The following is a 13,900-nucleotide window of genomic DNA, read 5'->3' on the forward strand; positions in this document are numbered from 1 at the left end:
TCCCCAGCTCTTACACTCGGTTGCCGAACCATTAGGGGGCGCTATGACGCCAAATAAGAGACTGCAGACGCAGTATGACGTAGCCAGTCAAGCTGGATGTATGGAGCTTGATAAATAAAAAACTACAAACTGTACAAAGACACTTTAACAGAACAGGGTGATGTAACTATGCAAATATGACAAACAATATCTGTCTGTTTTGCTTCAAGACGTTCAACTTATGTGCTGTGCAAAAAAAAAAAAGTATACTTATACTTTAAGTTGATGATACATGACATTTGATTACTGTAATAAGATGATTTAATAGGGGAGAATATAATAATAATAGTATTGTGTGGGAATTGTGTCTTTAGTCTGTCAGTCAGTAAGATTCCATCTTTAGCATTTAAAGACATTGATGAGAAGGTAAAAAAATATCGAAGAACTTACCTTGCACAAGTCTGTCAAATGCTGAACCTATAGGGGGGAAAGACACCAGTGAATACAAATGAAACTAAACTCTTCCGAATAAATCAGAAATACTCATAAAAATAACATGGACGACATTAACGGTTAAAGAAAAAACAAATGCTCAAAACACTTGAGAAAGTAATGCAATGCTCCCTGCAATTGCAAAAGCTGTACTTGCAGACTTTGTGCACTAGATGGCTACAAACTCTAAATAGCCTCAACAAAGGCAAGATTTGTAGAAAAAAGAAGAAGAAGAAGAAAAAAAAAAAAAAAAAAAAAAAGAGGCAATTGGCGACTATTATGTAACATCGGTCAGCAAAATCCGATCAGTAATCATTTTCAAAGTAACGTACATGTAATAAAACACAAGCTTTTAAAGCGGCTCGTAAACATTTATTAACATTCTTGTTTGGCTATGCTCCAAAAATATTTACAATTTTAAATACGTTACACAGTTAATACTCATCTCCTTCTTCTTCTTTTTTTTTTTTTTACATTTGTTTTTTTAATCTCCTGAAATCACATTTACTAACACACAGGATAAATATGCACAGGGACGACCACCTCAATATCAGACGCGTTATGTTTCTTACAAACTATTAAAAATGTCACATTTGGATTTAATGGTTGAAATTTAAAACAAAAAAAATATGTGAATGAGTTTTTTTTTTTTTTTAAATGGAGTGTCCTGGGCACACGTGACGTATTTCTAAAACCAAAACAAAACCTCAGAGGAAATGTAGAATTAGTTTGTTGCATTATATTTGTTCCTGAATGTATTACGAAACGCCACATGCTTGTGTTGTTGAAGTAGTTGGGAGAGTTTTGCCTTCTTGTGAAAATGAATAAAGGCGTCTAATGAAGACGAACACGCGTGGGAGGCGGCGTGTGCGTGGAGGTTTATCACACACGCTTGTCGCAAACACTTCCGACCTTCTGTCATCGCGCCGCGTGGACTGCTTCCAATTAAAACTCGAGGAGGGAGAGGATTTCAAAAAAAAAAAACGGTGAAAGGAGGCACTCTGGCGACAAAAGTGAAGGTAATAAATTATAGCAGAGTTTATTTGTGATCAAGGCACATCTGTGTCCATTTTTTTTTTTTTGGTCTTCGCCCCCCCCCCCCCCCCCCCAAAAAAAAAAAAAAAAACTATAGACGATGAGCTAACAGGAGCTCTTGAATTTATTGACGATTTTCTTCTCCTTTACGCGTCGGTTTTGAAACCAGATGGTGACTTGTCTCTCCGTCAGGTTGGTGTGCGCCGAAATTCTCCTCCGCTTGTCCTTGCTGATGAACTTATTGGTGGCGTACTCGCGTTCCAGTTCTTTCAGCTGCGCCTTGGTGTAGGGGACGCGCTTCTTCCTGCCGCGGCGCACGTGGCTGTCCACGGCGCACGTGTTGTCTACTTTTTTTTTTTTTTTGGGGGGGGGGGGGGGGGGGGGAAGAGTGGGAAGCAACGTGTTAGTTAGTTTCACCCCTTCACGCGCACTCAAGTGACCGAAACGTAATAAATAAATACAAAAAAATGCAGTACGTTTCTTTCGCATGATTGGATATAAAGGAATCAATCTGATTAATTGCAAATGAAAAACAAAAAAAAAACAAAAAAAAACTGCAATTTGCCTGGTGCGTTGCTATTGCGTAAAAAAAAAAAAGTAGAATGAAAATAGCCAAATTGCAATATAAATATTAAATTGCTAGGGTAACGACGTGCAGAAAACAAATAAAATAAGAACTCTTTTGATGGTGGAAATTAATGCACCAAATCAAAAAGGGCATTTTATTGTGGGAAAAATATGTAATTGACTTTTTTCTTTAACAAAAAATAAAATAAAATACATTATATATATATATATATATATATATATATATATATTACAAAATAAGGACAACTTTTTTTTCAATGTTGTTATTGGTACGTTATCCATTTTGCGGGGCTCCAGGTTGAATTGAATGGTTTTTCTTTACTGCACCGGAAAAAACAAAACAAAACAAAACAAAAGTACATCGGTTGCGCAACTAAAATGTGGTAAGCTCCAAATGATACATGCTCGAATTAAGTCAATGTCTATAATAAATCATTATTATAAAGAACCTTCTATAGTAGGATTGTTTTATACTGTTTTAGAAAAGTTATAGTTATCTCTGCAGTCCATCTAGCGACATACATGTAAAAAGTAATTTTCACGTTCGTAAAATGATCCTTATTATCATTAAGTTCATCGTGATCATTCATTATTATTGTTGTTCATTTTTCGTACGACTGAAGGATGAAACTATTGAAAAAATATTTGAAAGGAAAAAAACGTGTTTGGCACAGACGCCATTCTACATTGAATACTTTTTCTTCACTACTGTGCAAGGAAAATATTTTATAACACAAAGAAAACAATATATGTTGGTGCGTCATCATTGATGGCATTTTGTTGGGTGGTGGGAAAAAAAGCAACGTTTAACTGATGAGTTCCTACCCGTTTTGTTTTGCTGTCATAGTGTTGAACAATGATTTTTGTTGTACATTATACGTTGGCGTTTTTTAATCAGGATGGCGTTTTATGTGGACGAAAACCTTTGTCCTGTTAAAGTGAATTGGACGAAAACTCAAAAATGGTATTTCTTTGCGTTATTGTACGTGGGAAAGATGACATTTTATTTGAGGCGAGGTAAAAATAAGAGAATTACACGAAATTGGGAAAAGTAAACAAATGAACGCTACTCTCTTTTTCCTCAATTGTTGCACAATTTTGCGACATGGAAAGCACGATCGGACACGTCTTCAAATTGTCCTATTTTGGAATTATTGTGCAAGCACAACTGGTTTACAACATGGCTCCTCCGGTTTTTCCAATTTGTCAACCAAACCCTGACGTCTGTATTGCTGGCCTTACAAAACATAACCGTCGTCCAAGAAATCCTGGACGACGACGAAAGCGTTTGAAATGCACTGCATCCGTGGCTTGGAAGTGTGGAGGTGAAAAGGTGTTGGCTCTCACCTTGCAAGGGGGACTTCCACAGCGCGTTGGCCTGAGGCTGCTCCTTGGTGCAGTACACTTGGCCCGCCGCACTCCAGCCGTTGCCGGTGATGGACCACGGCTGGTAGGGCTCCACGGGCAAGAGGGGGTCGTGTCTGGGCTCGGGGGGCGCACTCAGCGCGGGCACCACGGGCACGGGCACGTCCAGGTAGCCGGCCTGGTAGGGAGCCGGGGAGTAGCCCTGGTAAAAGGGGAACTCCTTGGCCCGGCCGCAGAACTCGTCACCGGGCAGCGACGAGTCCTGCGCGTACTTGTCCCCGTAGGAGGCGGCTTGCGCGCAGGCCTTGACGCAGCCGTGGGACACCGGCCTGCACGGGTAGTAGCCGCCGCCGAAGTATCCGTACGGGAGGGACGCGTTGGGCGAGCTCTGCGTGGCCGAACACGGGCTGCACTGCTTGCCCGGCTCCCCGATGCCGCTGGCCGGCGCGTCGGCGCTGGCGTAGGCCGCGCTGCTCGGCGCCAGCGAGGCGGGATGCGCCAGCAGATTCCTGCACTGGTTGGGCGCCAAGTTCCCCCCGGGGAACGCCGGCGCGTCTTGCATGTTCTTGCCGAACATCAGCGGCTCGGCCCAGTGCGAGTGCAGCAGCAATGACGCGGTCATAGCATGTCCCGACACGTGCGCGCGTGCGGCTCTTTTTCCTCCAACCCCCCGCGACCGAATGCACCGAGACAGGGACTCTCTGGCAGGGGAACCGTGCCCGCACGGAACCGTCGCGAGGTTATTGGCCCGGGCCAAACACGTGATATGCAAAGGAGACGATAAAGGTCCGCGCAGGAGATCACCAAGCGCATCAGCCCCTCGTACCCGCACAAACAACAACAAACGACTGCTTGAGTTTGGATCCGTTAAATAGCGATTGGAGGTCTTACTATGCTAAGCCAAACAATATGAGACTAAATTATTAAATATGGACGCATGGGTGGACATGCTCCTAAAGCTTCAAAGCCTTCTTAAAACACTTAATGAGTCCAAGGTGCAGTTTTTTTTTTTTTTTTTTTTTTAACCCCTTTTAAAAACCGTCAAAGCAGCTTTTACACAGAAGTCCACCAACGTTCTTCCTTTGGATGATTTCAAGGCCAACTAAATACAAAAAGATTCGCTGCAGTGTCGTCGAAAGGAGGGCAGGCAGCACGCGGCTGGAGTCCAAGGTCAAGTTGAAAGACAAAAGAGCCCCAAACACAATGAAATAGCAAAAGCAAAGAGAAGCTTCAGACAGGCACACGCACAAAACGCCCATCAATCGGCATTGACTACCTCGGCAGGATCCAAGACCACAAAAACAAAAAAGCAGCATTCGACACCAATGAAATGCTCGAAGTGACAGCAAGAGCACAGACGTGGCGCCGGAAACCTCTAAACAGCATTAAAAAGCAGAATAACATTGAAGGAAACGTTCAATAACGTTCGCCATGCATGCCCTTTTCTTTTTTTCTCGGTCATTGCTACATTTACAGTTTCAGCAAGTGATAGAAGTCAACCGAAATCTGAGGCCCTTTAACATTCATTTTTAAAATACATTTTCTCACCTTTTGGAGGCTGTAAATTTTGATGAGCCAAGGTCATAGCTTGTACAGGCAAGTGTAACTATATTTCAGGGGGATAACCTTAGATTTAATATTGCTTGAAGGGTTACTTGAAAATATGTCAACATTTGTTACACTGCAATCAAATACATTTTTAACCATTAGCTGCATGTGTGAAATGAAGTTTTTTTTCCCCAATAGCCTATATTTATACGTTTAAAAAGGTTAAAAGAAAAATGGTAAAACACATGGTATGCCCAAACTTTTCTCCCCTGAATGCACTGTATTCATCTTTTGTTTATTAAACATGCAATCTAACAGGCCAAGTTATAAGTAGCTCAACATATTCAAAGGGGGAAAAAAAAAACAGCCTACATCTCAGCTACTGCAGTTTATCCGGCATATTTCTGTACTACCGACTGAATAACTCTTCGCTTTCAAATGTTACGATGACTGGATGTTATTAACTGTACAGTGCAAAAGACTTGGGCCACCATAAGATTTGTTTTGCAGCATACACCTCCACCAATGCTGACAGTGAAAAGAATTAGGAGCTTTGTATTCGGTTTTGTTTGTTAGCTAGCAGGCTACTTCCTGGTGCAAGCAGAATGACCAGACAGGGGTTTACAGTATTTTATTTTGACGAGTGAATTTGGATTTTAATTTTCCAGTCGTGAAAACGTGATATTCGACTACTAAACAGCAACTTGATATGTAAGCGTATGTGACAAATATCAATAAGCATGAAAGAACCATTTTGAGCATAAACAGGTGCGCGTTGGCGTGACAGCGTGCATGCAGGCCTGATAGCGAAGTAGTGCTGTGTTTGCAGTACCTATCAAGCAGATGACAACACAGCTCTCAGCCTGCAGTGCTTAATGGAGTTTTTATGGGCTTGTCTTGTGATCGCACGACCTGTGGCACCTTGGCCCCTCAGTGGCTCTCTTTGGAGCAGCAGATCAGAAACAGGCCGCGCAAAAAAAGTCAGGATAAAATGACTCACGGTTCACGTCCCAAGTTTCTAAAAAGGTTGGACAACAACAACAAAAAAGAAGAAAAATCTACATTTTTAATCAATAGGAATTAAATGGGGAAAGTGTTTTTGGTTTTATGTGCTCGTGGGGGAAAACACTTGGTTCCACTTGTGAAGCTTCTTAGGGTGCTGTTACGTTACTACCGGGTGAGTCAAACTAGAAGGTATCGAATCCATTAGTGGCAGGAAACTCAGGTGGAGCATAAACACGGCATTCAGAATTATATTTTAAAAAAGGTTCAGTTGTCACATGACATGTACTGTAATTTCTCATGTACAATGCGCATTCCACCCCCAACATTTTTTGGGGTCAAAAGTCAATAGTGTGCATTATACATAGGTATAGGGGAAAATTAAAGACTTTCCCATTATATAAATGTATGCCGCCATCTAGAGGTTATGAAATGCTGTACACTTTCATTCCGCTATGCCACCGCCCCCTAGAGGTTATGAAAAAGTTGTACACTTTCATACTAGTATGCCACCTAGAGGTTATGAAAAAGGTGTAGCCTACACTTTCCTTCCTATGTGACAGGTCTACATATGACTGCATATATGTACAATTGTGCTCATGCTTACATACCCAGGCAGAATTTGTGAAATACTGTTTTTTAAAAAAAAATTATTATTATTTTTTAAATATGACTGTTGACTGAACAACAACCATCATTAATTTCTTTACGGTTATCTTTTGTTTAATGATAATGCTTTTCTGAAATGCTTGACATCTTTAGTTGCATCCAATTAAAATGAAATTAAATGTGTTTCGCCTGGCCCTTCATGTTTTCTTTAAAGAATTGTACCCATCTTACAAATTCTGCCTGGGTAATCAACCATATGAGCACAACTGTGTGTTTTCTCTTTACTAAATAAAAGTAGGACTGCGAATTTCAAAATAAGAGCAAGTAAATAAAAAATGTTTTGTGTTCTAATAAAGTGCTTAACTTCAGAATAATTCTTTGAAAACAGCAAAAAAAATAAATACAGATAATACTTCATGTTTTGATCATATGGTCGAAGCAAAATCATGCATTGCAAAAACGCATTATACATAGAAGGGTTTTCCAGAACTTTGAGGTCAACTTTGGGGGTGCGTATTATACTTGGGTGCGCATCACGAGAAATTACGGTACATGGTATTACACGATTTAATAAGAATACAGGTTTCAGGAAGTTAAAGTTTAAGACGTCATTGTCTTTATTTCTCTGCAAGATATTATGTGACGTTCATACCAATGTCACATTGACAATTAATAGAGAGAAGAGTAACATAAAATGAGCAAACGAGAAAACACAGTCGCATTTTGTAACTAAAATCCCCACTTGACACACATTGTCTTGTAAGTGCTACTGTTGGGATAACCTTAAACCTTTTCAATCCGCTGCATGTCGGACAGTATAGCCTCCAATAGGGAAAGGAGTGTTGTATTGTTGAGTAAAACGTTTATTTTGGGAGCTTGTGTCTTGTCTTTTGACAACTTTGGAAGAGTCCTCATGGGCCCCCCCCCAAAGGCACCCCCGACCAGCTACAGTGTGGCAGCAGACCTGTGTGGCGACAGGTCTGCTTAAGGTAAGGCTCGCATGGGACGGAGGAGGCACTCATTGCTGTCCCTCCTCCTCGCGCAAGAACTGGAACACAGAGGAGAAATCTTTACTGGCGTAACCGCGGGCGCACATCATCCGGTAGATCTGATGAGCTAAGGAGCCGAGTGGAACGGGGGTCTTTGTGTTGGTGGCTGTGTTCTGGGCCAGACCGAGATCCTGAAAAAGACAAGGAAGCTTTTATCTCGGTTCTCACGAGAGGTAACTGTTGTCATGAAGATTTAGTGGGATTTCTACAAAAAACAATACAGTTAGTAAATCTAAGATCAGCAAGCAAAGCATTAATTTTTTTGGGTGGTTAAACGCATTCCAATAGAAGGGCCAGCGTAAACAATTTTTGTTTCATGCATGAAGAAATTTTTTTTTTAAACCGACTCCAGAGGTTATCTTGTATGCAAAACTCCTGCTAGGTACACCACCCTCACAATGCACTTGGAGCATTAAAAGTTCAATTATTTTAACGTTGTAAAATTACATTGAGTTACCAATTGTGACACTGAAATTGCAATTTAGAATGTTACTTATATATTGGGTGCACAGCTTACTAAAGGTTTCATTATAGTGAGAATTTGACCCTGAAGCATTGACATTATTGAGAATCTACATTGAGCAAAAACCTAACAAACTCTCCTAAAGGTGTTGTTTGAGGTAGAAAAATGTCATAAATAAAAGGCTACAGGTCTACTGCTGTCGGATGCATGGCTGGCAGCTGCAAGCCTAAATGTGACACAGAAGAAGCACATGAACGGACCTTGGCCATTAGCTGCGTGCCGAAGCCCCCCTGGTAGTTATTTGCCGACGGGACTCCCTCCATCACTCCGGGCACAGGATTGTAGGCGTCACTGGACCAGCAACGGCCTGAACTCATGTTTAGGATCTTGGCCAAGAGTTTTGGCTCAAGACCAAGTCTGGAAATGAGGAAACATTCATTTACCATGGTGTCAAATTCATAATTTCGGAACAGACTCCCAAAGAGCAACTGTTACCTGATTCCCAAATTCATTGTTTCGGCTGTTCCGATCATTCCAATGGCAAGGAGCATGTTGTTACATATTTTAGCAGCCTATATATGTAGTGAACAAGAAAATGATGTTTAATGACTTTAACAACTGTCACAAAAATGTCTAAACATGGCATACAATCAAGTAATGGCGTTTTGGCAAAGAAACCCCAGAAAGTGTTGACCGTTCCTACCTGTCCAGTTCCAACCTGACCACAGTAAATCACGTTGGCTCCCATGCAGCTGAGAAGCTCTTGGGCAGCAGTAAACTCTTCCTCGGCTCCTCCCACCATAAATGTCAGCTTTCCTAAATTGGCGGCACCCACACCTAACAATGGAAATCATGCGACCGTCACGGTTTGTTGCCAGTTCCAAATTTTTTCCTCGAGGTTGATGGATGGATGGATGGATGAAAAGTGGCAGAGGCAATGTGCTCATAAAATTGCCATGTGGGTTCATATTTGTCTCACTCACCCACTGACAGATTTTGCCTCGGGAGCAACATCACCAGATCTGCTACAGTATAATGATGTATTACTTTTAACATCCAAGATGTTCAGCAAATCATTACTTTAACTCAACCAACATTTCTTTATTCCAAAGAAATTTTAAATGGCAACTAGATATTGTAACTAAATATGATTTATACTCAAGATGAACTTTTTACAGCTATTTTGCATTTCAATGAGATTTACAAGGGACTAAATGAGTAGTACACACAAAAAGCAGCAACCAATCAGGTCAGCAAAGCAAAGTGGAACCCTGCACTAAACGTAATAGAGGCGTTAGAATGTTGTTGGTTCATATGGGGTTAAAGCAAGTCACACGAGTACCAGGAAACGCTGGAATCAGTCATCCAGTTTACAGGACGGGAATGGAAAGAAGCCAAGACTTTCTTGAGGTCTCCCTGCTACTTGATCTTGTGAGCAATTTGGCTGTACTGTAGGTGAAGTCAGCCAACTAAGCATTGACTTTTAAAAACAGATTCCCAAAGCAAAGAAAACACCCAAGGGGTGGTTTGAGACAACGAACAATTATTAGGAACATTTGGTCAGTAAGACGAATACAGACTACTATGGATTAGACTTAATCAACTTTACAAATGCAATGTGTAAGATTGGCTTAAAAATGATTTTTTTTTTATAAATTTTAATTCAAATCCAAACTGCTGTGAAACTTTCCCTGGTTCTTGATTTCTTCTAACAAATACGCTCTACAAGTCAAACGTACACCGTTTCCTTTTTACCCGAGCGACTGTTGGTGACTATGTCAGCGCTCTAAACTAGTAGAAGTATAATCACTCCACTCTGAAGAGAAATCAGACGGCAGTCCTCTCATCTGGTTCTGACATTGTTCCACAGGAAGACACATGCCGACTCAATTAGGTTCCCAACTCCGTGTGCGCTTTTAACCTTTATGATTTAACCATACAGGATTCAATAGTAATTGCTACGCCACTGTAATTCTTTTGATTGCTGCACACACAGTTTGCCTCCTATGATCTGAGCATGTTGATTGAAATCAGACTCTTGTCGCCGGCACACTTTTTTTTTTTTTTTTTTTTAAGCCAGGCAGTGAGCACGTGACATGAGGCAACTTGCAATTAAAAAGAGAAGGGGTTGACTGAGTAGGTAGAGTTCTACCAAAATGTTTGCATGGAACCTAATCTAACCATTAACCTCACTACGAAACACTGCAACCATCAGTAAACAAATGCAATTGTAAACAAATTCAAAAGTCTTGTAATAGTTTCAAAAAGATTGTCTAGATTTTAAATGTTCAATAAATGGCAATAAGTGCCTCTGAAAGCTTAACAGGTAGGAGCAGCTATTAAGTCAGAATAGTCTTCCAAAACACATTCAACGTCACTTCAGTCACAAGTGACAGTGGATTTTAACTTAAGTATAAACCACAAGTATACTCAGAGTTCAACATGACAGGAATTTAAGATCGCTGTGACGACGACTAACTCCAAGTGATCACAAATCAGATGTATGTCGTAGCAAATGCGCTGTATGTTGGTTGGCTTTATGGCAATGCATTCGTTAAACCCTTTCAGTTTTCAGAAATCTAAGGCCCAACCAGATGCTGTGCTGTCACGCAGCAACAACTGTGCAATGTGGTGATGACGACGTGGCTGGTCGAAATACATTTAGACTGTCACACCTATCATGGTCCCATCAATACTACAGTTGTATATGCTAAAGATGAAGATCTAATAGTTTGGTGAACCCACATTGAAACAAACATAAGAAAATGACATTTGCTCTGTAAAGACATGCATGCAAAACAAACCAGGACTTACCTGCTAAAATGCTAGTTATGTTTGTTAATATAAATGCAATGGGAACCTTGCTGACGTCTGCAGTTTTAGACCACCCACCTTACTCAGCAGCACACCAACCACATCCTCAAAAATGGAGAATAAACACCCTCTTGCGCAGTTGGTTGGAACATTAAATTATGACCTGCAGCCAACTGAGGGTGTGTACACACAAGGAATCGTGCACTCTGCCTATATTCCAAATAAATACGGCATATAAAAGTCACCTCCTGACACAGGTGCATCCATAAAAACTGCTCCCATCTTCTCAGCAGCCGCCGCCATCTCTTTGGAAACAGCTGGATCAATTGTACTGGAGTCAATGAGCAAGGAGCCCTTCTTCACTTTCCTGTTGTTAACGAAGGAGGCTTGTTAAATTAGAATCTAGAAACTCTACCCAAGTTATTAGTGAAAATAAGGGACAAAAAGCAAACGCATACTTGAGAATCCCATTGGCTCCGGTGTACGCGTCACTAACATTCGGATTTGAGGGAAGCATGGTGATAATGCGGTCAGCCTTGTCCGCTACCTCGGCAGGATTATCGACAATCTGAGGAAATGCACGAAAGTATGGATGGTTGAATAGAACCAACAGGTGTAACCAGTTTAAAATGTAACAACAAAAAAAGCTTGAATATCTTTACTATCCCACCTGGGCACCCAGCTCTTGAACTTCCTTGCAGGACTCCGGGAAGACATCTGTGGCTATGACTGGGTATCCGTTCTTCAGCAAATTCTTGGCCATTGGGTTTCCCATATTTCCAAGGCCAATAAAGCCCACCTGTGTCTTGGAGGCCATGGACCTCGTGGAGGCTGTAACAGAATGGTTAAATACATATCAGGGATCCTAAGGAACATTCTTTAGTTTTGCTAATCCATTTCAAAAAGCCAAATAGCTAATTATGATGACTGGGCGAATTGCCCTATAAATTTAGACTAAAAAAATCTAATTTTGAATACATTTTCTCTCTTTATAGAAAAAGCAAAGGAAAATGAAAACATCCCTCAAAAGATTTTTCCTATTTTTGGAGAGTATTTGCTTTGTTTCTTTCTCCTGATCCCAAACAAGCTTTGAAATTTTTTTTTTTTCCCCCTAGTATGACTCCCCGCCCAAGCATTGATTTGGTTCAACTCAATGACATACTGTCATGCTTGGAAAATCTTGTCATGCAGGTAATGTTACTGCAGCTTTCTGAGCGGTTGCAATGTTTGTGTGGATACGTATTCATTTATTACACTTCACACGGTGGCCAAGGCACACACACCAGAAGGAGCCTCACAATGATGCACAAACTTAAATTCTTTACATTCTATTTAATAATTCACCTACTCCATGTCTGTCGTCAAAGATAAAACCATTCCCTCTGCAGCTATCCCACGGTCTGTTCACATGTAGAGTTGCACAGGTGATGCAAGAAGGAAAATATTTGCATCTTGGAAGCACATGCCTCAGTCCAAAAGTTTCCAACATGGTGACTAATTACTGCTTTTGCAACATATTAATGGGTAGCGTGTCTTTTGCAATGTTCAGCATGATTGATACAGTGATTGCCTTCCACTGGACTCATTCCTTGTCATATGGCAAGCGATTTGAAAATGATTTGACTTATGATTAATGTTTCTTAGCGGCTATTAAAGTAACCTTTAACAAAAGAATAAAGGTTGCTAGAGGTGTCGAATTCTTGCTAAATATGGCAACGACGTGGCTAATTTGGCAGCACTGACAGGACTTTTGTAAACTATCTCCTGTCTGCAACCATGTTGTTAGTGCAGGCAGCGGTTATGTACTTTGCATACAAAAGAAAAAAAAGACAAATTAACTCAAGCCCCACTTAATAATCAATAATTCGCATGGTAAAGTTTGCAATGTCATGTCGGTATATTCTCAGACACATTATGTTCATTCTGAGTTTGCATTTTAGTCAAACATTTCACACTGTGCCTTAACACACAGCAAACAAGCAGTTAATGATTCTAAGTTAGAAAAACTACGGCCATGTGATTGGGTTGTATAAATTACATTTTGACCCCAAAAAAATAAAAAAGCTACGTAGACATACATACAAATAAGTGGACAGAAACAAAGTTTTCCTGCTTGAATAGTCGGGGATTCTGAAGAGCCCCGTCCAGACATTAAGTGTAGTTATTACATAATATCCCTTAAATAAAGACACGACTCAAACAGGGGCACATATTAGCCATTTAGTTAGTTTATAATGGCAACGTGGTTGGTACATTTTCGTCAAAGACTACCATTAGTTTGCGAACGAGGTGAAGCCGAGACAGGTTAAAAAAAAAATATATAAATAAATTAAAAAAATGAGTAAATGAGAGCCGAAGCCCCCTGAACTAGCTTAACAGTGTGTCGAAAATGTAGTCAAACTTCTCTTTGAGTTTCTAGCGAAACTACGTGGCTCTTCTGCAAGCGTGTGTAGTGGCAGTTCGAAAGCCTTACCAATCGCCAAGGGAACATTCTTGCACCGCCTTCCGACTAGGTACCGAGTCCCTCTGAGGACGGCCGCCATACTTGTCTCCTCGTTACGCGGGTTGCTGACGCAAAGCACGTCATTCAATGACAGCGTCATTGGCCAACCAAATAACGTGCTAACCAAAAAGCTCTCAGATTTCAGCCAATGAGCTGCGGGGGTGGGTCAGCAATCTGCAGCGGTTTGGTTTAGTTGTCTGCGTGGCGTGAACATCAAAGCATAACTACATTTTATATTTTTGATGACATTATCTTGGCTAAGACGTATTTATTGCCTTAATTGTATAAAATTTATATTTAAAGATTTATTAATTATATTAATCGTACATTATATATTCGTTCCCCAATCGAACTTTCAAAATTGTGTGAATCATGTGTTACCTAATATTCAACAACGATTTTATAATGTGGCTAAATCACTACAACCGAATATAATTTACTTAAATTTATAAT

At 40.6% G+C, this 13,900-nt stretch overlaps 2 protein-coding genes across 3 annotated transcripts; both read right to left on the reverse strand.

Annotated features, from left to right (window-relative positions):
* Positions 1-1,607: 1,607 nt before the first annotated feature.
* hoxa13b (homeobox A13b) lies at positions 1,608-4,152 on the reverse strand. Of its 2 annotated transcripts, none has more exons than XM_061675794.1 (2): positions 3,442-4,152; positions 1,608-1,853 (listed from the first exon to the last, which is right to left on the reverse strand). In XM_061675794.1, exons 1-2 carry the CDS (start codon positions 4,079-4,081, stop codon positions 1,612-1,614), a joined length of 882 nt encoding a protein of 293 aa, XP_061531778.1. In that variant the 5' UTR covers positions 4,082-4,152; the 3' UTR covers positions 1,608-1,611. The 2 variants fall into 2 exon arrangements, with proteins under 2 accessions (XP_061531778.1, XP_061531777.1); XM_061675793.1 differs by having other exon boundaries at positions 1,608-1,850; positions 3,442-4,127.
* Positions 4,153-5,629: 1,477 nt separating this feature from the next.
* hibadhb (3-hydroxyisobutyrate dehydrogenase b) lies at positions 5,630-13,503 on the reverse strand. Its single transcript, XM_061674953.1, has 8 exons — positions 13,418-13,503; positions 11,615-11,775; positions 11,403-11,512; positions 11,190-11,311; positions 8,834-8,967; positions 8,626-8,702; positions 8,391-8,547; positions 5,630-7,798 (listed from the first exon to the last, which is right to left on the reverse strand). Exons 1-8 carry the CDS (start codon positions 13,485-13,487, stop codon positions 7,637-7,639), a joined length of 993 nt encoding a protein of 330 aa, XP_061530937.1. The 5' UTR covers positions 13,488-13,503; the 3' UTR covers positions 5,630-7,636.
* Positions 13,504-13,900: the final 397 nt, after the last annotated feature.

Source organism: Phycodurus eques, chromosome 4 (genome assembly GCF_024500275.1).
Source record: "Phycodurus eques isolate BA_2022a chromosome 4, UOR_Pequ_1.1, whole genome shotgun sequence".
Classification (NCBI taxonomy): Eukaryota; Metazoa; Chordata; class Actinopteri; order Syngnathiformes; family Syngnathidae; genus Phycodurus; species Phycodurus eques.